Source organism: Mesoplodon bidens (assembly GCF_964165515.1).
Source record: "Mesoplodon bidens genome assembly, chromosome: 12".
Classification (NCBI taxonomy): Eukaryota; Metazoa; Chordata; class Mammalia; order Artiodactyla; family Ziphiidae; genus Mesoplodon; species Mesoplodon bidens.
The window spans coordinates 73,085,575-73,110,413 of NC_138168.1; the positions used below are offsets into that span (position 1 = coordinate 73,085,575).

General features: G+C 39.6%; 1 protein-coding gene across 5 annotated transcripts in view; it reads left to right on the forward strand.

The window, feature by feature from the left end:
• PHACTR2 (phosphatase and actin regulator 2) overlaps window positions 1-24,839 on the forward strand; it is a gene marked incomplete at both ends in the record, with an annotated part of 272,699 nt that overhangs the window by 163,436 nt on the left and 84,424 nt on the right. For all 5 annotated transcript variants that reach the window (XM_081251385.1, XM_081251386.1, XM_081251388.1 and 2 more), the window contains one exon: window positions 6,581-6,748. In XM_081251385.1, coding sequence (XP_081107511.1) covers window positions 6,581-6,748 — 168 coding nt within the window. The remainder of the gene's footprint in view (window positions 1-6,580; window positions 6,749-24,839) is intronic.

Genomic DNA, 24,839 nt, shown 5'->3' on the forward strand with positions numbered 1-24,839 from the left:
AAGGATCTCCTTTAGACAACTCAGGACAAGGATAGCCACTTGGCTTCCCTAATCCAATCTCGTCTGCGACGGCTCATAGCATCCGTTCCCTCTGACCTTGTTGTCTACTTGGTTCTGTGCCCAGAACTGGATGTATGCCCCTGTCTGACAGCATGTTTTCTAAGTCACTGTTTTGTGAGAGAGAGGCCTCATGTAAGGGTAGGAAATAAAGTTAAATCTTCCCTAAGTGCAGCCCTAGTGTTTCTTTGCCATATGTTCTGTGGCCTTTAAAGAGGAAGGTGACAGAATTATAGTGGAAACATAAAAACTGTAATAGAAATAAAATATATATATAGTGATATTATTACATAAGCATAATAACTTACAAAAGCACAAAGAAAATAGCCTAGAAGCCATATATTAAGGAAATAAACTTTGGTTTGCATGTTTTCTTACTTCTTTTCAGTATTTTTTTTTTTGCAGTATGTGGGCCTCTCACTGTTGTGGCCTCTCCCGTTGCGGAGCACAGGCTCCGGATGCGCAGGCTCAGCGGCCATGGCTCACGGGCCCAGCCGCTCCGCGGCATATGGGGTCCCCCCGGGCCGGGGCATGAACCTGCGTCCCCTGCATCGGCAGGCGGACTCTCAACCACTGCGCCACCAGGGAAGCCCTCAGTATTTGATTTTTTTAAAAAAAATTTTATTTATTTTTGGCTACATTGGGTCTTCATTGCTGCACACGGGCTTTCTCTAGTTGCAGCGAGTGGGGGCTACTCTTTGTTGCAGTGTGCAGGCTTCTCATTGTGGCTTCTCTTGCGGAACACGGGCTCTAGGCGCATGGGCTTCAGTAGTTGTGGCATGCAAGCCCAGTAGTTGTGGCTCGCGGCCTGTACAGTGCAGGCTCAGTAGTTGTGGCACATGGGCATAGTTGCTCTGCGGCATATGGGATCTTCCCGGACCAGGGATTGAACCCGTGTCCCCTGCATTGGCAGGCGGATTCTTAACCACTTCGCCACCAGGGAAGTCCCTAAGCTCTTGATTTTTAAATGTCAGATGTTTTTGTACAATGCCCTTTTAATAGGTACATTCTTTGGTCCAATAAAATCATTATGAGTAGTATTGTAAGCATATACTTAGTACAGCAGAGTATTATCAACACTTTTTTTTTTAACCACATATGAGTTCGCTTTGTTTTTGTTATTACTGGGCTTCAAAAATGTATTCTAATTAACCTTCAGATATGTAAGGATAGGGACTTCCCTTGTGGCACAGTGGTTAAGAATCCACCTGCCAATGCAGGGAACTCGGGTTCGAGCCCTGGTCCAGGAAGATCCCACATGCTGCGGAGCAGCTAAGCCCGTGCACCACAACTACTGAGCCTGAGCCTGCGCTCTAGAGCCCACGAGCCACAACTAGTGAAGCCCATGTACCTAGAGTCGGTGCTTCGCAACAAGAGAAGCCACTGCCACGAGAAGCCCACGCACCACAACAAAGAGTAGTCCCCGCTCGCCGCAACTAGAGAAAGCCTGCGTGCAGCAACGAAGACCCAACGCAGCCAAAAAAATTTTTAAATTAAAAAAAAAAAAGATATGTAAGGCTATTTAGAGGACAGTTGAGGCCATTTTTGCCACCTTTTTTTTTTTTTTTTCAGAGTGGCTATCACTTTCTTTAGAATCAGTACTGGGAATTCTTTTATTGAGGTTCTTTTCTAAATGACCTTTCACCTACGAAATTTGTGAGGTGGAATGCTCTGCCACATTTGTCTCCCTTTCTCAGTGACTGAAATAATTGTGTGGAGAAAACCCAAAAATGAACATCTAGACTATTAGAGAACTATTGAGCATTATAAAAATACTACAAACTCGTATTAAATAGGATTAATTTTTCTAAGAATCCTTGTCATTCAATTCTCAGATCTCAAAGAAAAGACTCTCCAAGTCTATAATTTAATTTATATGATAATTATCTAGCTTCATTTATTTTTGGCTTCTTTGGTCACAGTAGCACTGGGATTGTCTAACTGATAAATTTCTGTTTAAATGAAAAGTAAAATCTTCATGTATTTTCTGGATCTCACTGGTTGGTGGTGCAGGGAAATCCTGTTAGGAATGAGCTTCCTTTGGTGGGAAGATAGACTGAGCTGCGTCGTTTAAAATGTCTACATTTGAACAGCTAATGACTGTTTTTAAAAATATTTAAATAATGTTTACTTAGCTCAATATTCTGTGGTAACCTAAATGGGAAAAGAATTTGAAAAATAATGGATACTTGTATGGGTATAACTGAATCACCTTGCTGTACACCTGTAACTAACACATCATTGTGAATCAACTATACTCCAATATAAAATTAAAATTAAAAGTAAGAGAACTTATTTACAAAAACAGAAGTAGAGTCACAGATGTAGAAAACAAACTTATGGTTACCAGGAGATAAGGATGGGGGGATAAACTGGGAGATTGGGATTGACATATACACACTATATAAAATAGATAACTAATAAGGCCCTACTGGATAGCACAGGGAACTCTACTCAATACTCTGTAATGGCCTATATGGGAAAAGAATCTAAAAAAGAGTGGATATATGTGTATGTATAACTGAGTCACTTTGCTGTACAGCAGAAACTAATACAATATTGTAAATCAACTATACTCCAATAAAAATTTTTAAAAAATAATTAAAAGTAAATAAATTTTATTAATCTCCTCCTCAAGGAGATTTTAAATAAATTAATTAATTAAATTAAATATTTTTAAATGTTGATTTCCAGTGTGAAAAAGAAGGTCCTGCTGAATGACAGGTCACTCTTCATAACATGTAAGTGGATCAAAGTAAACATTTAAAACAGGAAAATCAGGGACTTCCCTCGTGGTCCAGTGGTTAAGACTCTGCGCTTCCACTTCAGGGAGCAAAGGTTTGATCCTGGGTTGGGGAACTAAGATCCTGCAGGCCGAGTGGCGCGGCCAAAAAATAATAATAATAAATAAATTAAAAGATGGATGTTAAAAAAAAATAAAAATAAAACAGGGAAATCAGACTTTCATCTGGGCTTTACCTGGCAATTTGTTCTTATCTGTGTGTACATGCCAAATTCACTAGATTTGTTGTGAAAAAATGTTTCAAAAGTTTCAAAGTGACTTTAATGGTAAGTTGGTCCAAAAGAAAAATAATAGAATTATCAATGGTCCTGGCAGTATCCTAGGTGTTTGGAGGAAAGAAGGGAGTAAATATTCTGTTTATACTACTTCAAATCAGGTGGCGATCACCTTCATGTTCATGATTTACAAGAAGTACAATGGCAGTGTGGCCAACTGTGCTGACGTATGGTTCCTAATTGCAAGTGTGGTTTAGTGTAATAACCCAATAATTACAAAATTATAGGTGGATTCATTCAATCAGGAAAAAGGTATGTGTGTGCGTGTTCTGCTGTGGTCATTGGCACTGGCCCAGGCCCCTTCCGGAGTAGAGATAAAGACTAAAACTGTAAATGCAAAATAAAGAAAGGTATGGCAGTTAATGTCTTATGTAGCTATGAATTTAACATGAAGGCTTTCATTTTTCAACTACCTCATTCAGTCTCTCCATCTGTCACCTTCTGTCACGTAAGGAATATTTAAATTTTGTTTTCATTTGTTTTTGTCTTCAGGAGAAAAAATAGACTATTCCTTAGTGGTTCAGATCAAAAACAGAATTTTGATGGGGTGTCAGGGAACCGGATATGTGGGTTGAGAGAAAATGAGAACTAAATGTGTGTCTATAGCCACGGAGGTGAATTTGAGATGGTAACTTTAGTTCCCATGTTTGTAATAGTCAGTCCTTTTGTATTTCACAGCATTTAAATTGTTCAAAATTGAGCCTTCAGCATAAAGTCTCAGTGGAGAAGAAATACCATATGGTCAGTTTCTCCCTGGGTTTGCCCCTAGTTTAAGGAAGGAAGTTGGACAGGAGTGGAAGTAAAGTAAATAAGGATTTTACTTTTTAACTCTGGCTTAGCTTCCAAATTAGTCCTTCCCATATCTCTGCCTGCTGCACTGTGGCCAACGTGGCTGGGGTAAAGTAGGGTTAGGAACCCTTTACAGAAGAATCAGTCACTGCCGAACTTGCACTTCTGCCTGAAATTAGAGTTGACTTTATGAGTGGGAAGAACAGGATTTATCATTCTTGTTTGGAAGGAGAACTTATAAGGATTAAGGTATTGGCATTGTATTGACTGTCTTTTTTCATTCAGTTTAAGATTTTCCTGGTTCTTGGTATGTCAAGTGATTTTTGATTGAAACTTAAAACATTCTTGTATTATATTATGAGACTGTAAATGTGATGGAAACCTTTTGTTTTAACTGGCTTTGACACCTCTCCAGCAAGGGAAGCGAGGGGTGCCACCTCATTACTGCCAGGCGGAGGTAAAAACCCAGGTTCTCCCTTCATCCTGTGTTGATATCTGGTGGCAGAAATGGGGGGAAGGGTCTTCATTACTCTCGGGCACGGTTCAATTTCCAGATCCCCATGTGGTGTCTACTGACACCATAGTGGGTGGGGGTGGTCTTGTTCCCACTGGGCAGTGGTTTGGTGTGACCCCAATACTGGCGGGGAAGGAGAAGAAACGATACCTCATTACTGGATATGGGTGGAAGACCAGGTTCCCACATGGTCTTCACTGACACTGTAGAGGATGCTTCATTAACAGCTGGCGCACAGGAAGGTCCTGGCTCCCTACTTGGTCCTCTCTGACACCACTCTGATAGGGGTTTTGGGGTTCCTCATTAGAGGGTAGAAGTCTAGTCTACCCACTCAGCCTTTCTTGGCTTGGATGGTCATAGTTTCTTCTGTGGTGTTTGGCTGGAGTGGAGCAGTTATTGTCTACAAGTTTTCTGTCTTGCTAGGCTGTCCCTTTCCTGCTCCTTTGGCTAGAGAGAGCAGGCTTTTTTGGAGGCTTTTTTGGTCTGTGCACATTGGTGTTTTCAGTTTCAGCTGCAAGTCTGGAATACATGAGACTAAAGGAAAACCCAGGGATCTTACCTCCATGTTGTTTCTTAGGTCCTGAGGTCCCAAGCTGGCCTACTTTCTTTTCACCTTATATAGTCTTTTCATGTTTCTTTTATATATAGCATTCAGGATTTTTTTTAGTTGTATGTAGCAGGAGAAGTAGGAAAAAGTAAGTCTACTCCATTTTCCTAGAAGCAGAGGTTCTTGCCATTCAATTTTTCTTTAATTTTTCCCAATATTGTGAAAGTTTTGGAGATGGAAGAATTATGCAATTAATGACCACACACCCACCACCTAGATTCAACACTTAACATTTTGCTATATTTTACTATGTTGTAAATTTATCCATCTCCATTCCATCTATCCATCAATTTATTATTTTTCATGGACATCAGTACACTTCATCCCTAAACACGTCAGCATGCATGCCATTTAATTGGACTTCACTACTTATTTATGGTTTTTTTTAACGGTAGATTTTACATAAAGTAAAATGCACAATATCATAAATACCATTTGATGCATTTTGTATAATCCATCCTTTATTGAGATAATTTCCATCACCCCAGGAAAATCCCTGAAGCCTCTTCTCAATTAATTCCCACCTTCATTTAACTCCAAGAAGCAACTACTGTTCTGGTTTTCTTTCTTTCTTCTTCTTTTTTCTGTTTTCCCATAAATTCATTTTGCCATTTTTAGAACTTCATATAAATAGAACCACACAGTATGTACTCTTTTGTGTGTTGCTGTTTTTTTCCAGCACAATGTTGTTGAGATACATTCACGTTGTTTGTAGGTACCAATGGCTCCTTTTCTTTAAATTGCTGAGTGATACTTCATTGCATGAAAAATACCATAGTTATCCATTCTTTAGTTGCTTCCCGTTTTTTGCCATTAAAATTTAATCTTTGGGGTAATATAATTTATCACCATCTTCTTTCTGTTATGAACATAGTGTAAGGCAACTTAAGGTTTGGAGACTTTCTTCTGATTGATGAAATGATTGAGGCACATAAAGATATGTTCTGTTACCTATGACATCCATATTTCCCACGTATTTTTTTGTCATTTGTGATAGTTATCAGTTTATTTGAAGCTAAAAACTTTTTTGTAACAGAAGCAAAAGATAGTTTTAGTATAGTAAAATTTAGAATTTAGCTTCTTGGCACTGAATCTTATTTTGTGAAGGAAAAAAACCTGGTTTTAACTACACCATAACTGTCATTTTCATTACTGAGAATGCCAAACTAGTCTCTGGAGGAACATCCTGTTTCACTTAGAATACTCTATTTCTGCACAAAATATTGATGTAGTTGTTGCAGATGGATTCAGCTGTTTCGCAGACCCTTATTTATCTGGCCTTACCTTTTATGTAGGTCTCTTATTTCTTTTCTGTTTCCTCAAAATGATTATCTAAGGGGACTGTAATTTCTGAGTGATTGATTTATTGATTGATATTAGAGGAGCTCTACCGGCAGGGAAATGGGGCAAAATAAATTTTATGTGAGATTCCAATTAAAGTGGGCTTACTTACTTTGAACAGTACAGGAAGACATAGATGATGTTGTTTCCAACTTTTATTACAGCTTTTCTCTGACTTGACTTTCTTTATACAGTTGATGGACTGGACAAAGCTTCTATAGCAAACTCAGATGGCCCAACAGCAGGCTCCCAAACACCTCCCTTCAAGAGAAAGGGGAAACTCTCCACCATTGGTAAAATCTTTAAGCCTTGGAAATGGAGGAAAAAGAAGACCAGTGACAAATTTAGAGAAACATCAGCAGGTAGGAACCATAATTTTGTTAGAAGATAAATTGTTAAATTTTCCAAAAGGTAAAAAATTATGTCTTGCAGGGTTTTTTTTTTCAGGGAAGAAATTAATCTATATTTGAAATGAAATTATTTCATTTAAGGGTGAAACAACGTAGGGTTCTGATCTGCCTTCTTTTTCTACTCACTTTGGCTTTCTAACATAGTCTTATTTTTAAATATGTACTTGTAAATTCATATAAAAATTAATGTGTAGGGAGAGGGAGGTGAAATGGAAAATTAGAAGTGGAAATGTTATTTGTCAGTATTGTAGCTGCAAGTATCTATTTATACACACACATACGAACACTCTATTATCTATCTGTCTACTTAGTTCCAGTAACACGATCCTATTTGTCAATGAAGAATTTTTTTAATGTCTTTTAAATGTATTTGTTCTGTGGGCAAAATTTAAATGGCTGTATGAAGGAAAAGTGTTGCTATATTTATTAATTTTATATTTCCATCATGTCCTTAGGACAAATAAATTGTCTGTGTCCTAGAGGAGTCATAACCCTAATGGTGTGAAAACTTTTTATTGTTATTTTATTTTGTGGATTTGTTAAACCTTAAGAATTACATTATTTAGTACCTTTCATATGGACTTATAGAGGAAGTTGGCCTTAAATCTCAGGCCAGAATTAAGCCTGATTTAAACAAATGTCCAGTATCAGGGTATTGTTTAAGGTGGAAATGTGTTTATCTCTTGGTGTAAGTTTAGCTTTCTCCACGTTTGTTGTCTAAAATAATCCCTTCATCAAAATTACTCACTGCACCAGAAACTAATATTGTCCGTGTATGTACAGGATCACAGAGCATATCTTACTGGTCTGTGCTAAGAGTTGGCCTTTAGTTCTAGTGCTGTGACATAAAAAGGAAAACACCATCAATAGCACAAGGGTGTAGGATAGAGACACCAGGGCTTCCTAAAGAAAATTGTCTCTGCTGCTTTTGCAGCTGTATCATTTCTTTGAGCATTTAATATTTAAAAAAAAAATAATGATACTATTTCTGGGATTTGTTTCAAAATGATCCTGGAGGAGAGGGGAGTATAGATGAAAGAAGATCGGTCACAAGTTGGTAATATATGGGGTTCATTATTCTCATGTCTCTACTTTTAGGTACTGGAAAGTTTTTGCAATAAAAAGACAAAGACAAAAGACTTGGCTTAGGAGCAAATAATGATAGTTTGCTTATTGAATCCTCTTTAGTTCCTAACTGGCTTCTTGGGTTAGGAGCAGTGGGAAGGGATGAACCAGAGGGCTGTGCTGAGGGAGGACACCTGGGTTCTAGTTGTGTCCTTGCCACCAAGGTACCGTGTGACCTTGAGCAAGTCAGATCATAGTTGAATGAATTGAATTCTAATGTGCTTTCAGTTCCAGATTCTGTTGTGGATCCTTGACTCCTTCCAACCCCTGACTGGGCATCTTGTTCTGCCTTGTTCTTCAGTTGTAGATGGAAATACACTGGTCTTCTTAAATACTTCCCACTCAGGTTCCTCTAAGCATGGGGGTAGTCTAGCTCTTTGAGTTACCATGGATAACCAATATGGGAATAGGGCTCTGGGCAGTAGCATTAAGAAGACATTGAAAAGAGATGATGAAAGTCTCTTCATTAGTCTCTCTTGCCCTTTTCCTGGGTCTGGGCTGCTACCTTCTCTCCCCCTAAAGTAGAAACAATTACAAAGAACTTCCCTTCATCTCTTCTTGTCACCCTTTTTAATTATTTTAATAGTAGGGAGGCTGTAACATTTCTACCAACCCAGAATATTTAAGAAAAGTCATTTTAGACAGCATTAAGTGTTATTTTATATTATCCCATATTTATTGAGGATAGCCTAGCAATCTTTGTATTCTGTTTCCTTTTCAAATTCACACAAGATTTTATATAAGTTGAGCTCCAAGAAGTTATTTATGGGTACTATATTTCTAGCTCCTAAAGACTACCGAACCACATTAAAAACCTGAGAAAGTTATTAGATGTCTCATTAGATTTTTTGTTTTTTGTCTTTGCATCAAAATTGTGACATAACAGAATAAAGACAAGCCAAGTGGATGTGTTAACAATTCATTGTGAATTTTTCTGCTACACTTACTTGCATCATTTCTTTTTAAACCCATGTTATTACTAATGTTTTATTTGAATTTCATAAGATCTTATCAAGTGTCCCAAGTACTTTACTGTCACTATATATATATATATATATTTTTTTTAATTCAATTTCTGCTGAGTTTTATGGAATGTATTAGTAAAGCTTAAAATAAACGGAGGAACAAAGTGGTGTAACATGTTTTTTTCACATTGAGGAAAGATGTCACAACTAGAGGAAAACTGATGCATTTGGAAATAACCAAGAGAAGGGTGTTTTCTTCCCTAATACATTGTCTCAAACAGTGAAATCTAGGGGTTTGGGTATGACCAAGGCCAGCTCCATCAAAGAACACCTTAGGCAAGATCCATAATATTTTGGGATATGAAAGAATATGAAATTCTTCCAAGAAGAGTAACTCTTCTTCGTTTGTCCTTCTCCTAAGCTCTTGGCTTTACAGTCATATGGACATGAATCTTACTGTGTTCTATTACACAGCGATTAATACAACTTTTCCTAGTGTGGGTGTCTGTTGTAGGAATTTTTAATTGATGGTAGATAGGATGCACCACTGATTTATTAATGCCACTGTAATAAATGCCATTGTTCTCAAATGTTCATGGTGGTGGAAGTTAAGAAAGGTCCTGTGTTCTGTCTGCTTGGTGGTCCTTGAGTCGACTATTTTGAAAGGCTGTCTTGTCCTATAAGGCTGGCTGGGCTTATGCCCCGACTTCAAGTTCTCTGGCCTTGTTTTAAAGCAGAAAGTTACCTGTTTCTTCAGCTCTGTTTAGGATGGTCCATAGGCTATTGGGTTCTAGGGCAGAGTAGTCTTTTCTATTTACTTTCCCTTGGTGATTCTTTTCTTCGGTTTTCATCTCCTGAGTGAAAGGGTCCTTCTTTGGTTCCACCTAAGCTCCATCCTTTCCCTAACTTTAGAACTCAAAATCTCATTTACGCTTTTTTCCCTACATAATCATTTCTTCCCTTTTTTTGGGAGGGGGGTGGTGGGTAGGTAGTGGTGGCTGAGGTGCCTCCCTTTGGGTCTTTACATACGCTTTCATCTCCCCAAAGCTGACAATACAAACAAACAGGCTGTTCCTCTAACTTCTACATGGGCGGTTACAACTAAGACCAAAGGTCTTAAAAATCTCCCCTGTGTCTGCTGCTTCCACTTCCCTCCCGCACTCTCATCTCTTTCCATCTGCAGTCTTCCCCTGCATCCAGCGCTCCACTGAGGGGACTCCAAGTCTCCCAATCCTGACATTTAGTGTCATTCTCTCATTTTCATCCATCTCAGTCTCTACACAATGTGCCATTGCTGTTGTGTCCTCCCATGTTTTACAAAATAGCTCTTACTTGATTTATACAAGGTGTCATTATCTTGGTCGTCTTTGACTTTTCTTTCTCTTTTGTCCCCTTCCCCTTCCTATTTCCTCTAAACCTGTGCAAGAGAGGTCCGCTACCTGTCTCAGCCCTTCTCCTTTTGTGAACGTGCCCTTCCTCATCCTTCTTTCTTCTCAGTGCCCACATATCTCAAACCCAGACACATCTCCCCGAGCACCTCATGGGCAGTAGTGCTTGAGGACTGTGTGTTAACTCAAAACCCATTCTTACGGTCTACATAGATCTACATTGAAAACGTGGTACATGCCAGGCACTGATTAATTTGCTTCTGGGTGTCAATTTTTTAATTAAAAAAATCAGAATTTTATAGTGAGAATTTTAAGAAACTTGCATCAGATTTTACTCTCACACAGTGAGGGGAGGCATTCAGTTAAGTTGGGCTGTAAGACTGCAGAGTTAGACCGAGAAATTTTCACAATGAGAGGTTACAGTGTCTACAAGCAGAAGAATTGCTGTGAAGACGTGCTGTGTGTCCCCCGGTTTAGAAGAGAGGGTCTGTAACCTATGACCACACTCAGTTCTTCCTCAAACCACTGAGTGCCAGGGCAGGTGACTGGAGTAGCAACCATCTAATTCCACCCCTCCCTAAAGGTATCACAGGCTTTAAACAGGATATGAGATACCAACGTTGATCTTTTACAAGAATGACTCTTTGACATTGTTTAAGGCAGTGGCACCCAGTAGAGATCTTACAACTTGATTCTTTATTCTCTTCAACACATATCCCCAGTTAATACTTAACTTTGGCTTAACATCTAAAATGTCTTCAGCTTAATATCTTTACTTTTTTCATAACTTCTACTTTCACAAATACTTCTGTGTTTGGGGATAGTATTAAAATGTAATTTCAGGAATAGAAACAAATTATTTTTGGTGAAGCAAGATAGAAAATTTAAAGTTCACTTGGCAGCAGTAGCAGTCACCAGAAGGTTTCATTATGCTCACCCTACTTGTCTTTCATGCATTAACTTAAACTTTCGTTTTAGAGAGGGAAGGTACTGACACCTGCTCTGAATGAGCAGACAGGGAGCGGGAAAGTCCTATGTACAAATACTTTCCAAACCAAAGTAGATCCCCTGCCATCCCCAGCTACCCCTGCTATTGCAGACGTGGCTTTCTTTGGCATCCAGGCTTTGACCATGGAGTTCTTTGATTCGTCCTTGCCTTTTACCATCTTCTGCATTCTATTAGTTCCTAAACCTTTGATTTATTTCTCCTAGTGGAGGCCTCTACCATCAGCCTTTCCTCTTGGTCCCCATTGTCTGGTCCTTATCACTCTCTGTCTCAATTATTGCAGGTGGCCTCTTTGCTCTACTTAGGTATTAGCTGTCCTAGCTCTAGAAAGCTATGGAATGCTAGAGGAGGCAGAGAGAGACTGGGTTCTGGCATTAAGCCTGCCTAGGAAGGGAACCTGACCCAGCTAGTGAGGCTGACAGAGAAGATTCAGGGTGGCACAGCCTGTCAGGAACACTAGAGTAACCAAGATAACATCCAGATCTCAGGCCAGTAAATAGAGCAATGGGTCCTTCACAACAAAATGGCATGTGTTCCACCAGGTAGGGTAGCATAACAGAGCACCCAGGTGAGTGAGACTGGGAAATCCAAGCAAGCCTTAGGAGCCAGCATGTTCTTTACTTAGGTGGCAGTATTCATGGCAGATGGTGCTGGAACCAAAAAGACTCAAACTGGGTCCCCATCTTTTTTTTTTCTTTAAGGAACCAGGGAATAGAGCTGGTAACTAGGACAGGAAGTTACCAAAGGATTCAGGACAGAAACTCACTGCTTGAAGTGGAACACAGGGGATAGGTCTGTGGGAGTGGTCTCCTCAGACCCCAGACCTCAGGTGCTGGAGCTCCTGTTGCTACAAGGGCACAGCCCAAGAGCTGGGTGGCTGGAAAGAGCAGGGATTATTGTGGTTTTGGGAAAGTAGGTGGGGAAATCTCTCCCCTCCCTTCTCTATCTAGATCATCGTGGATACCACTACAGGAAGTCTTCCTCAGGTGGAACTTTGGTCCTTTGCTTCTTGCCCAAAAAGTGTGACTGACTCCACGTTGTTTCCTAAGTGAATTCCAGACTCCTCAGCTCTCTGCAGTGTAACCCAAACTGACCTTTCGTGTCTCATCTTTTTTTTTTTTTTTTTTTTGCGGTACGCGGGCCTCTCACTGTTGTGGCCTCTCCCGTTGCAGAGCAAAGGCTCCGGACGCGCAGGCTCAGCGGCCATGGCTCACGGGCCCAGCTGCTCCGTGGCATGCGGGATCTTCCCGGACCGGGGCACGAACCCGTGTCCCCTGCATCGGCAGGCGGACTCTCAACCACTGCGCCACCAGGGAAGCCCTTATACAGTAATTTTTATGCTCAAAGAACAGGAGGAAACATTGCAGATGTCTGGGTATTTACACTATTCTGCTTTTTTTTTTTTTTTTTTTTAACTTGTGGGTCAAGCATCATGCTGGATATATATTCATTTATTCTTAAATCAATCCTGGAAAGCCATATAGTCCCATCACAGGTTTAGATGAAGTAATATATGCAAAATGATTAATGTGGCTTTGGGGATACAGTAAGTACTCAAAACTATCAGCTACATCATTCTGCTTTTAAGGTAACTAAAAAAACCCGAGTAAATTAAAAAGTGCTTGTAATGGCTATATTTATTTTAAAATTTAAGTATTAGTTATTTTGTAGGTCAATTCTGAATGTTGTACACATACATAGCAAGGGTTCAGTATGTTTGTTGGGTATGATTTAGTATAGATTACAAACTCTAGGCTATTGAGGGGCTTTTTTTTTTTTTTTTTGCGGTACGCGGGCCTCTCACTGCTGTGGCCTCTCCCGCTGCGGAGCCCAGGCTCAGGGCGCGCAGGCTCAGCGGCCATGGCTCATAGGCCCAGCCGCCCCGCGGCATGTGAGATCTTCCCGGACCGGGTCACGAACCCGTGTCCCCTGCATCGGCAGGCGGACTCTCAACCACTGCGCCACCAGGGAAGCCCTTATCTTTCTGTATTAGTCACTTGCCGTGGACTTCTGTCACCCAGGGGCCCTCGGTGAGCGTGCCGGAGCCTCTGTGTCCCCAGGCCTTTCTTCACGCTCTTCCCTCTTCTTCTGAGCACCTTCCTCCTACAGCTGCACCTGGGAAAACACTGCAAGCCATGCAACGGTCCTAACATGTCTCTTCTTTCCTGAGGGTGTTCTTGACCTTGATTCTGCATCATCTAGTAGGAACCTCCCCTCCTGTGCTTGTCCTCCTGTTATGACATGTGTACTTTGACTTCTTTCCTAGTTTATGTGTCTGCTACCAATTTACTGTGTAAATTGTTTGAGGGCAGAGACTATCTCACTCATCTTCGCCCCAATTCAGATGCGTTACATGATAATTTGAACCTGGTATGTACTCTTAACATATGCCTTGAATTGGTTATTTATTGGATATCCACTATAACTAAAAATACAGCACTGGGTGCTTTAGGACTTTATAAAAGAAATTGAAGATTGAAAAAAATATCATGGAAAAGATAAAGACAATAAATTAAAATACAGGGCTTCCCTGGTGGCGCAGTGGTTGAGAGTCCACCTGCCGATGCAGCGGACACGGGTTCGTGCTCCTGTTCGGGAAGGTCCCACATGCCGCAGAGCGGCTGGGCCCGTGAGCCATGGCCGCTGAGCCTGTGCATCCGGAGCCTGTGCTCCGCAATGGGAGAGGCCACAGCAGTGAGAAGCCCGCGTACCACAAAAGAAAAAAAAAAATTAAAATACAAACCCAAAACATGTACTCACAGTTACAGCCATGTACAACTATTAAAAAGCCAATAAAATAATTAGGGGAAATTTCTTTTTCTTATCTTTTTGCCCTTATTTAAAAAGAAGTTACACTCCTAAGTAAAGAAAATCCAGACAATTTTTTTTCATTATAATTGTGACTTTTATTTGTGTTGTTAGTAATGGGGAAGGAATGCCCGTCCAGATTTTTAGATAACATTGTTGCAAGTTATCAGCCTTCTAAGAATCAGAGGAATTTGCAGAAAGTCATCTGCTAAAAGCTTTAATTTACTGAAGGTACTCTCACTCCCTAATAATATAATGGCTGTGTTTTTATTGAACGCTATTATGTGCCAGGTTCTGCTCCAAGAACTTTATTCATATTAACTCACTTAATCCTCAAAGGTTATAAAGTTTAAGTGCTACTGTTATCCCAGTTTTACTGATGAGGACACTAAGGTCAGAAAATTCAAATGACTCGCCCAAGGAAACACACCTGGTAGGAGCCAAAAGCAGTATTTGAACCCAAGCAATATGGTGCCACAGCCAAATTTTTTTATCATTACACTGTGTGGCCTCTTTAGAAGATAACTTCATACTCAGACCAGTAAGGATTGACCATTGAAAGGTGACCCTAATACCTGGATTTGCTTCATATACTGGAATTTTGCTGTAAGAAGGATTTGGTCTGAATAATTATTTTGATTCTACTTGACTAGCCTGATTTCAGCAATGTACACAGAAAGATGGTTGAAAAGGATCAAAATTATATTTGGTTCATTTAAGATACTATTCTTTGTAATCATAGAGGCATAGTGTTGCTGATAGTGACTATTTTCTATATCTAGAAGGTAGGGCAAAGTTAGAGGATTTTCCCAGGGTGATATTTGTTCAGGACTGATCTGGTTGCATTAATAAATGGTAGCCTTTTGATTTTCTCTATCTTGTTCCACTAAGAACATGGAAGTACCTTCATGTATCATTCACTCTCACACCATATTGGAGGAAGGGAAGAGAATCTCTCCCTTTTCCCAATTTACAGCAGCAGAGGGAAGTTACATAGCCCATAAAGACCACACAGCACATCCTGGTCCATGTAGGGCTCCTTGCTTATATGTTAGATAATACTCTTTTATCCACTCGACAGATGTTTATTGAACATCTACATCTACTATATGTACTAGTGATACAGCGGGAACAAAAGAGATAAATTGCCTTCCCTTATGGGACTTACATTCTAGCAGGGGTAGGAGACAGAGAGTAAATCCAATAAGTTAGTATATTAGAACGTGAGAGGAGAAAAAATAAAGCAAGGAGTAGGGAATGTGGGAGGGAAGTTCGAGTTTAAAATGGGGTGGTCAGGGACTTCCCTGGTGGTCCATTGGTTAGGACTCTGCACTTTCACTGAAGGGACACGGGTTCGATCCCTGGTTGGGGAGCTAAGATCCTGCATGCTGTGCCACGCAGCCAAAAAAAAAAAAACCCAAAACACAACAAACCAAAAAAATTGAGTGGTCAAGGAAACTTTACCGGGAAGGCAACATTTGAGCAAAAAACAAGAGGGAAGAAAAGAAAAAGCACTCGGGGAAATCCTATTAAGTGATCACATGAGTTAGAGATGCATGCATTTTCCTCTGCCTAATAATGGTGTTAATGTACTGTGAATGTAATCAAGTATAAACTTTATCCAATAATTTAACAATCAAAATGCTTCACATTCATGAACCTCATGCTTGCTAATCTTTTATTTTTTTTTAATTGATTAATTTATTTTTTGGCCACACCATGCGACATACAAGATCTTAGTTCCCCGACCAGGGATCAAACCCATGACCCCTGAATTGGGAGCAAAGAGTTTTTGTATTTGTTTTTTGAATTTTATTTTATTTTATTTTTAATTCAGCAGGTTCTTATTAGTTATCTATTTTATACATATTAAGGTATATATGTCAATCCCAATCTCCCAATTCATCCCACCCCCACCCACTTTCCCCCCTTGGTGTCCATATGTTTGTTCTCTATATCTGTGTCTCAATTTCTACCTTGCAAACCAGTTCATCTGTACCATTTTTCTACATTCCACATATATGCGTTAATATACGATATTTGTTTTTCTAACTTACTTCACTCTGTATGACAGTCTCTAGGTCCATCCACATCTCTACAAATGACCCAGTTTCATTCCTTTTTATGGCTGAGTAATATTCCATTGTATATATGTACCACATCTTCTTTATCCATTCGTCTGTTGATGAGCATTTAGGTTGCTTCCATGATCTGGCTATCGTAAATAGTGCTGCAGTGAACAATGGGGTGCATGTGTCTTTTTGAATTAATGTTTTCTCTGGGTATATGCCCAGTAGTGAGATTGCTGGATCATATGGTAGTTCTATTTTTAGTTTTTTAAGGAACCTCCATACTGTTCTCCATAGTGGCTGTATCAATTTACATTCCCACCAACAGTGCAAGAGGGTTCCCTTTTCTCCACACCCTCTCCAGCATTTGTTGTTTGTAGATTTTTTGATGATGGCCATTCTGACTAGTGTGAGGTGATACCTCATTGTAGTTTTGATTTGCATTTCTCTAATAATTAGTGATGTTGAGCAGCTTTTCATGTGCCTCTTGGCCATCTGTATGTCTTCTTTGGAGAGATGTCTATTTAGGTCTTCTGCCCATTTTTTGATTGGGTTGCTTGCTTTTTTAATATTGAGCTGCATGAGCTGCTTATATATTTTGGAGATTAATCCTTTGTCTGTTGATTCGTTTGCAAATACTTTCTCCCATTCTAAGGGTTGTCTTTTAGTTTTGTTTATGGTTTCCTTTGCTTTGCAAAAGCTTTTAAGTTTCATTAGGTCCCATTTGTTTATTTTTGTTTTTATTTCCATAATTCTAGGAGGTGGGTAAAAAAGATCTTTCTGTGATTTATGTCAAAGAGTGTTCTTCCTATGTTTCCCTCTAAGAGTTTTATAGTGTCTGGTCTTAAATTTAGGTCTTTAATCCATTTTGAGTTTATTTTTGTGTGTGGTGTTAGGGAGTGTTCTAATTTCATTCTTTTACATGTAGCTGTCCAGTTTTCCCACCACCACTTATTGAAGAGACTGTCTTTTCTCCATTTTATATCCTTGCCTCCTTTGTCATAGATTAGTTGACCAAAGGTGTGTGGGTTTATCTCTGGGCTTTCTATCCTGTTCCATTGATCTATATTTCTGTTTTTGTGCCAGTACCATATTGTCTTGATTACTGTAGCTTTGTCATGTAGTCTGAAGTCAGGGAGTCTGATTCTTCCAGCCCCATTTTTTTCCCTCAAGGTTGCTTTGGGGGCTCCCCTCGTGGCACAGTGGTTAATAATCCACCTGCCAATGCAGGGAATACGGGTTCAGTCCCTTCTCTGGGAAGATCCCACATGCTGTGGAGCAACTAAGCCTGTGAGCCACAACAATTGAGCCGGCACTCTAGAGCCCACGAGCCACAACTACTGATCCCGTGTGCCAGAACTACTGAAGCCTGTGCGCCTAGAGCCCATGCTCCGCAACAAGAGAAGCCCCCGCAGTGAAAAGCCCACATACCGCAACAAAGAGTAGTCCCCGCTCGCCGCAACTAGAGAAAGCCCACAAGCAGCAATGAAAACCCAACCCAGCCAAAAAAAAAAAAAACCCACAAAAACAGATTGCTTTGGTATTTGGGGTCTTTTGTGTCTCCATACAAATTTTAAGATTTTTTGTTCTAGTTCTGTATAAAAATGCCATTGGTAATTTGATAGGGATTGCACTGAATCTGTAGGTTGCTTTGGGTAGTATAGTCATTTTCACAATATTGATTCTTCCAATCCAAGAACATGGCATATCTCTCCATCTGTTTGTGTCATCTTTGATTTCTTTCATCAGTGTCTTATAGTTTTCCGAGTACAGGTCTTTCATCTCCTTAGGTAGGTTTATTCCTAGGTATTTTATTCTTTTTGTTGCAGTGGTGAATGGGATTGTTTCCTTAATTTCTCCTTCTGATCTTTCGTTGTTAGTGTATAGGAATGCAAGAGGTTTCTGTGTATTACTTTTGTATCCTGCAACTTTACCAAATGATTGGTTAGCTCTAGTAGTTTTCTGGTGGCATCTTTAGGATTATCTATATATAGTATTATGTCATCAGCAAACAGTAACAGTTTTACATCTTCTTTTCCGATTTGGATTCCTTTTATTTCTTTTTCTTCTCTGATTGCCATGGCTAGGACTTCCAAAACTATGTTGAATAATAGTGGCGAGAGTGGACATCCTTGTCTTGTTCCTGATCTTAGAGGAAAGGCTCTCAGTGTTTCACAACTGAGTATAATGTTTGCTGTGGGTTTATCAATATGGCCTTTATTATGTTGAGGTAGGTTCTCTCTATGCCCATTTTCTGGAGAGTTTTTATAATAAATGGGTTTGAATTTTGTCAAAAGCTTTTTCTGCATCTATTGAGATGATCATATGGTTTTTATTCCTTAATTTGTTAATGTGGTTTATCACATTGATTGATTTGCGTCTACTGAAGAATCCTTGCATCCCTGGGATAAATCCCACTTGATCATGGTGTATGATCCTTTTAATGTGTTGTTGGATTCTGTTTGCTAGTGTTTTGTTTGGGATCTTTGCATCTATGTTCATTGGTAATATGGGCCTATAATTTTATTTTTTTGTGATATCTTGTTCTGGTTTTGGTATCAGGGTGACAGTGGTTTCGTAGAATGAATTTGGGAGTGTTTCTCCCTCTAAAGTTTTTTGGAAGAGTTTGAAAAGGATGGGTGTTAGCTCTTCTCTAAATGTTTGATAGAATTCACCTGTGAAGCGATCTGGTCCTGGAGTTTTGTTTGTTGGAAGATTTTTAATTACGGCTTCAATTTCATTACTTGTGATAGGTCTGTTTATATTTTCTAATTCCTCCTGGTTCAGTCTTGGAAAATTGTACCTTTCCAAGAATTTGTCCATTTCTTCGTGGTTGTCCATTTTATTGGCATGTAGTTGTTTGTAGTAGTCTCTTAAAATCCTGTGTATTTCTGCGGTGTCAGTTGTGGTTTCTCCTTTTTCATTTCTAATTTTATTGATTTGCCTCCTCTCCCTTCTTTTCTTGGTGAGTCTGACTAAGGGTTTATCAATTTTGTTTGATAAATCTTCTCAAAGAACCAGCTTTTACTTTTATTGATCTTTGCTATTGTTTTCTTGGTTTCTATTTCATTTATTTCTGCTCTGATATTTATGATATCTTTCCTTTTACTGACTTTGGGTTTTCTTTGTTCTTCTTTCTCTAGTTGTTTTAAGTGTAGGGTTAGATTGTTTATTTGAGATTTTTCTTGTTTCTTGAGGTGAGATTGAATTGCTGTAAACTTCCCTCTTTCAACTGCTTTTCCTGCGTCCCATAGGTTTTGGGTCATCGTCTTTTCGTTGTCATTTGTTTCTATGTATTTTTTAATTTCTTGTTTGATTTCTTCAGTGATCTCTTGGTTATTTAGTTGCACACTGTTTAGCCTCCATGTTTTTGTGTTTTTTACAGTGTTTTTCCTGTAATTGATCTCCAGTCTTACAGCATTGTGGTCAGAAAAGATGCTTGGTATGATTTCAATTTTCTTAAATTTTCTGAGGCTTGATTTGTGACCCAAGATGTGATCTGTCCTGGAGAATGTTCTGTGTGCCCTTGAGAAGAAAGTGTATTCTACCACTTTCGGGTGGAATGTTCTATAAGTATAAATCTATCTGGTCTGTTGTGTCATTTAAAGCTTGTGTTTCCTTATTTATTTTCTATTTGGATGATCTATCCATTGGTGTAAATGGCTTGTTAAAGTCCCCTACTATTATTGTGTTACTGTCGATTTCTCCTTTCATGGTTGTTAGCATTTGCCTATGTATTGAGGTGCTCCTATTTGGGTGCATAAACATTTATGATTGTTATATCTTCTTGGATTGATCCCTTGGTCATTATGTAGCGCCCTTCCTTATCTCTCATAACAGTCTTTATTTTAAAGTCTATTTTATCTGATCCAAGTATTGCTACTCCAGCTTTCTTTTGATTTCCATTTGCATGGAATATCTTTTTCCATCCCTTCACTTTCAGTCTGTATGTGTCCCTAGGTCTGAAGTGGGTCTCTTATAGACAGCATATATATAGGTCTTGTTTTTGTATCCATTCAGCCAGTCTGTGCCTTTTGGTTGGGGCATTTAATCCATTTACATTCAAGGTTATTATCTACATATATGTTCCTATTACCATTTTCTTAATTGTTTTGGGTTTGTTTTTGTGGATCTTTTTCTTCTCTTGTGTTTCCCACCTAGAGAAGTTTCTTTAGCATTTGTTGTAAAGCTAGTTTGGTGGTGCTGAATTCTCTTAGCTTTTGATTGTCTGAAAAGCTTTTGATTTCTCCATTAAATCTGAATGAGATCCTTGCTGGGTAGAGTAATCTTGGTTGTAGGTTTTTCTCTTTCATCACTTTAAGTATATCCTGCCACTCCCTTCTGGCCTGCAGGGTTTCTGCTGAAAAATCAGCTGATAACCTTATGGGGATTCCTTTGTATGTTATATTTTGGTTTTTTCCTTGCTGCTTTAATATTTTTTCTTTGAATTTAATTTTTGTTAGTTTATTAATATGTGTCGTGGTGTGTTTTTCCTAGGATTTATCCTGTATTGGACTCTCTGTGCTTCCTGGACTTGGGTGACTATTTCGTTTCCCATGTTAGGGAGGTTTTTGACTATAATCTCTTCAAATATTTTCCCAGACCCTTTCTTTTTCTCTTCTTCTTCTGGAACCCCTATAATTCAAATGTTGGTGCGTTTAATGTTGCCCCAGAGGTCTCTGAGATTGTCTTGAATTCTTTTCATTCCTTTTTCTTTATTCTGCTCCTCAGCAGTTATTTCCACCATTTTGTCTTCCAGCTCACTTATTCATTCTTCTGCCTCAGTTATTCTGTTAGTGATTCCTTCTAGTGTATTTTTCGTTTCACTTATTGTATTGTTCATCTCTGTTTGTTCTTTAGTTCTTCTAGATCTTTGTTAAACATTTCTTGTATTTTCTCAATCCATGCCTCCATTCTATTTCCGAGATTCTGGATCATCTTTACTATCATTCCTCTGAATTCTTTTTCAGGTGGATTGCCTATTTCCTCTTCATTTATTTGGTCTTGTAGGTTTTTACCTTGCTCCTTCATCTGTGACATATTTTTTTGCCATCGGATTTTGTTTGTTTGTTTGTTTTTTATGAGTGTGATTGTCTTCCTGTCTTACTGGTTGTTCGTCCTGAGGCTTCCAACACTGGAGTTTGTAGGCTGTTGGGTAGAGCTGGGTCTTGGTGCTGAGATGAGGACCTCCATGAGACCTCACTCTGATGAATATTCCCTGGGGTCTGAGGTTCTCTGTTAGTCCAGTGGTTCGGACTCAGAGATCCCACCGCAGGAGCTTTGGCCTGACCCCTGGTTCATGAACCAAGATCCCGCAAGTCATGTGGGGTGGCAAAAAAAAAAAATTTTCTTGTTTCTTGAGGTAGGATTGTATTGCTATAAACTTCCCTCTTAGAAATGCTTTTGCTGCATTCCACAAGTTTTGGATTGTCATGTTTCATTGTCATTTGTGTTTAGGTATATTTTGATTTCCTCTTTGATTTCTTCAGTGATCTCTTGGTTATTTAGTAACTTATTGTTTAGCCTCCATGGGGAGCACAGAGTCTTAACCACTGGACCACTGGGGAAGTCCTGGTTGCTAATCTTGTTATCTGTTGTTGGCACCATGGCTCTGAAAAAAATCGTAATTTTACTCTACAGTTCTATTAAGAGAGGAGCAGCAATCCAGGAAAGGGATTTAACTCTGTAATACAAATGTTTCATTATGGCTTCCTTTCTTAAATTCAAATCTAAGAGCCAGATTCTGACAGGTGATCAGAAAGCTAGCTTCATGGGGTCCAAGTTTAGAATACCTCATATGTTGATGTTTTTTGGTGGATCCAAGTTTCAGATCTACAAAGAATGCCTTTATAAGTTGAAACAATGCATTATTGCCTCAGTGTTCAGACAGTCCTTAACTTACATGTTAATGGTGTCCCCATACTGCTTGGTTAGATTACAAGGAATGACAAGTAAATTCCATGTTAATTTACAAAATTCAGTTTAATCCATGATACACCTGAAGCCTGGTACTGTTAAGACTCATTCCTCCAAATACAGCCAAACACTGTCTATTGTTACTGTGGCAAAACACCTTCTGCGTTTTCAGTTGAAATTGAGAATTGCAGGGTTGCAAAGGACCTAACCAGTTATCTAGGTCTGTCTCCAGGGCAGGAATACCTTTTGTCTCCAGCAAGCCTGATAAGATATAGTCATTCAGCTTCTTCCTGAGCTCCTAATTCCTAGCTCTCATTATTGAGGAAGTTTTCCTTTATATTGACCTGAAACAAATTCTCTCCAGGTTTTCTAACTATCCCCTGGTACTAATCTATCTATCTACCTGTCTGTCTATCTATCTATCTATCTCCTAATCACATTGGTACATGATGGTCCTCCCATCTTTTTTTAAAGTTCTTTCATCCCCTTGATCTATTTTCAGTTTAGAGTTTCTCACCATACTAAATTGTCTAGATTATTCAGTTAGTTTTTATCGAGTACGAGACCTAATGCAGCAGGTGCTGGGGTCACAGTGAGGAACAAGCCTAACACGGTAGGTGCCTGCCTTTCATAGAGCCCACAAGGTAGCTTGTGAGTCTAGCCATACTTCTCAGTCTTGGCTATTTTCATGCCAAGATAACATAGTGACTTTCCCCCAAATTCTTATTATTGTACTTTACCAATCACATTTTTAATATTTAGAATCAGTGTCCAGAATAAGAATTCATCTTGTTATTCAAATGGTAAGAATTTTTCAGTAGGAATTAAGTGTCTTATAAATGTCTAGGGAATTGAAAATCCTCCATTAAGAGTCCATCTTACATTTCTGCTCATTTAATGTTCTATATATAGAAAAACATCACCCAGACCCTCCTAGCTAGGTGATCTGTTTCACCCCCTTATAACAGTATGATAGTGTCTGGCGAGGTGTGCTCCCTCCTTGTGTTAGACCTCCCTTTTGTATCAGATCTGTCTCCTCTGAGTCATCCAGAATCCTGGCCCACCATGTCTCAAAAGTTACTTTCTTGTGCTGACACCTCACGTGCCTTTTTTTATTACTCTCCTGTTTCTGCACCCATTCATATTGTGCCCACACTTCTTGGATTCTATTTGCTCTGAAAGCACTGGAATTCTTCACTGCTGTTTTTTTCTGTCTTCGCTGCTATCCTCCATGATACCTGATTTTATACTATTATCTGCGTTTTTTTCCTTCCTCCCTCATTCAACTTCAGTAGGCCAATTCAGTCAGTCTCCGCCCAACATATCACTTCCATATTCATGAAACGGACCTCGAGTCCTGCCAGGCCTGGCATTATTGTATGGATGTTATGGTCCAGAAGAATCAGCCTTTGTCTCTGATACCATCAATTCAAATGGCTGTTCACAGTGTTTGTCCAGTCTTTGCATATCATGATCTTCCGCCAGAAGAGAAGAAAAACACACCCAGCCTTCCACACCTTCCTGTTTCTTCCTCAGAACTTCTGACTACATGGGGCTTCTGATTGCTTCTAGGGAAGACAGTTATTCCTGTTTTTAAAAAATCAATAGAGGAGGGTTTGTGACATCTTGGCATGCCCTTCTTCATGTCCTAAAAAACACGGCTTTTTTAAAGCAATTCTCTTTATAAAAGAAAATTTTCTTTATTTATTTGGCTGCATCCGGTCTTAGTTGCGGCAGGCGGGATCTTCGTTGCTGTGTGCGGGATCTTTAGTTGTGGCATGCGAACTCTTAGTTGCAGCATGTGGGATCTTGTTCCCTGACCAGGGATCAAACCGGGGGCCCCTGCATTGGGAGTGCGGAATCTTAGCCACTGGTACTCCAGGGAAGTCCCTAAAAAAAATTACAAAAAGCCAGCCTTCCTTCTGGTGGGCCACGCAGGCCATGCATATCAGTGCGAGCTCCTCGGTGATTACCGTCAGACTCTTCCTGCCAGCTCTCATCAGTCTCCCTTCTTGTTCATTCGTACAGCAAATAGTCACTGATCTCCTACTGTGAGCCCAGATCTGTTCTATGCACTGGGGATCCAAGAGTTGACAAAAAGGGAAAATTCCCAGGCTCATGAACTTTGTCCTTTGCTCTCTCTGTGCTTTGGTGTGTCTGATCCCACTCTTCTCCTGTGTCTCTCTGACCTGCTGTCCAGCTCCAGATCCACACAGCTCATCAGCTTTCCCCCTCTCCTTTGTGTTAACGTTTTCTTCCTCTCAACTTCTCAACTGCTGTTTTGATTCCTGTTTTCTTCCTCAAAACACTTCTCTTTGTATCTTCCTTAACTGTATTATTTTTCCTTTCCTTGTAGATGGCGTTCACCTTTTCCAAAGCAAAGGGAGATGTTCCCCAAGTCCTTTACTTTCCCTTATGTGAAAATTGCTTGTATTTGTAGCTCGCCCATTGATGGCTCCTCTCCAAGGAAGGAAAGCAAAGATCACAGCCAAGAGATCACTGGAATGGTTTCTGCAGTCCAGACCCCTGGGTCTTGAGGTTACCTGCAGTCAGTTTTTTGGCAGCTCCTCTTGGAAACATTTCCTGTAAACTTTCCCCAGCAAACCGGGCCCCTAGGAATGAAGCTTTTCACTGAGCAGTGGTCTGTGCTTGCGATGTCAAACCATAGCCCTTTCAGAAAACACAAATAGGATTTTGATTTTTCCAAAACTTCTCCCTGCCTTGCCTCTCTTTTGGACTGTGGTCTTGGGTCAATAAGCCTATAGT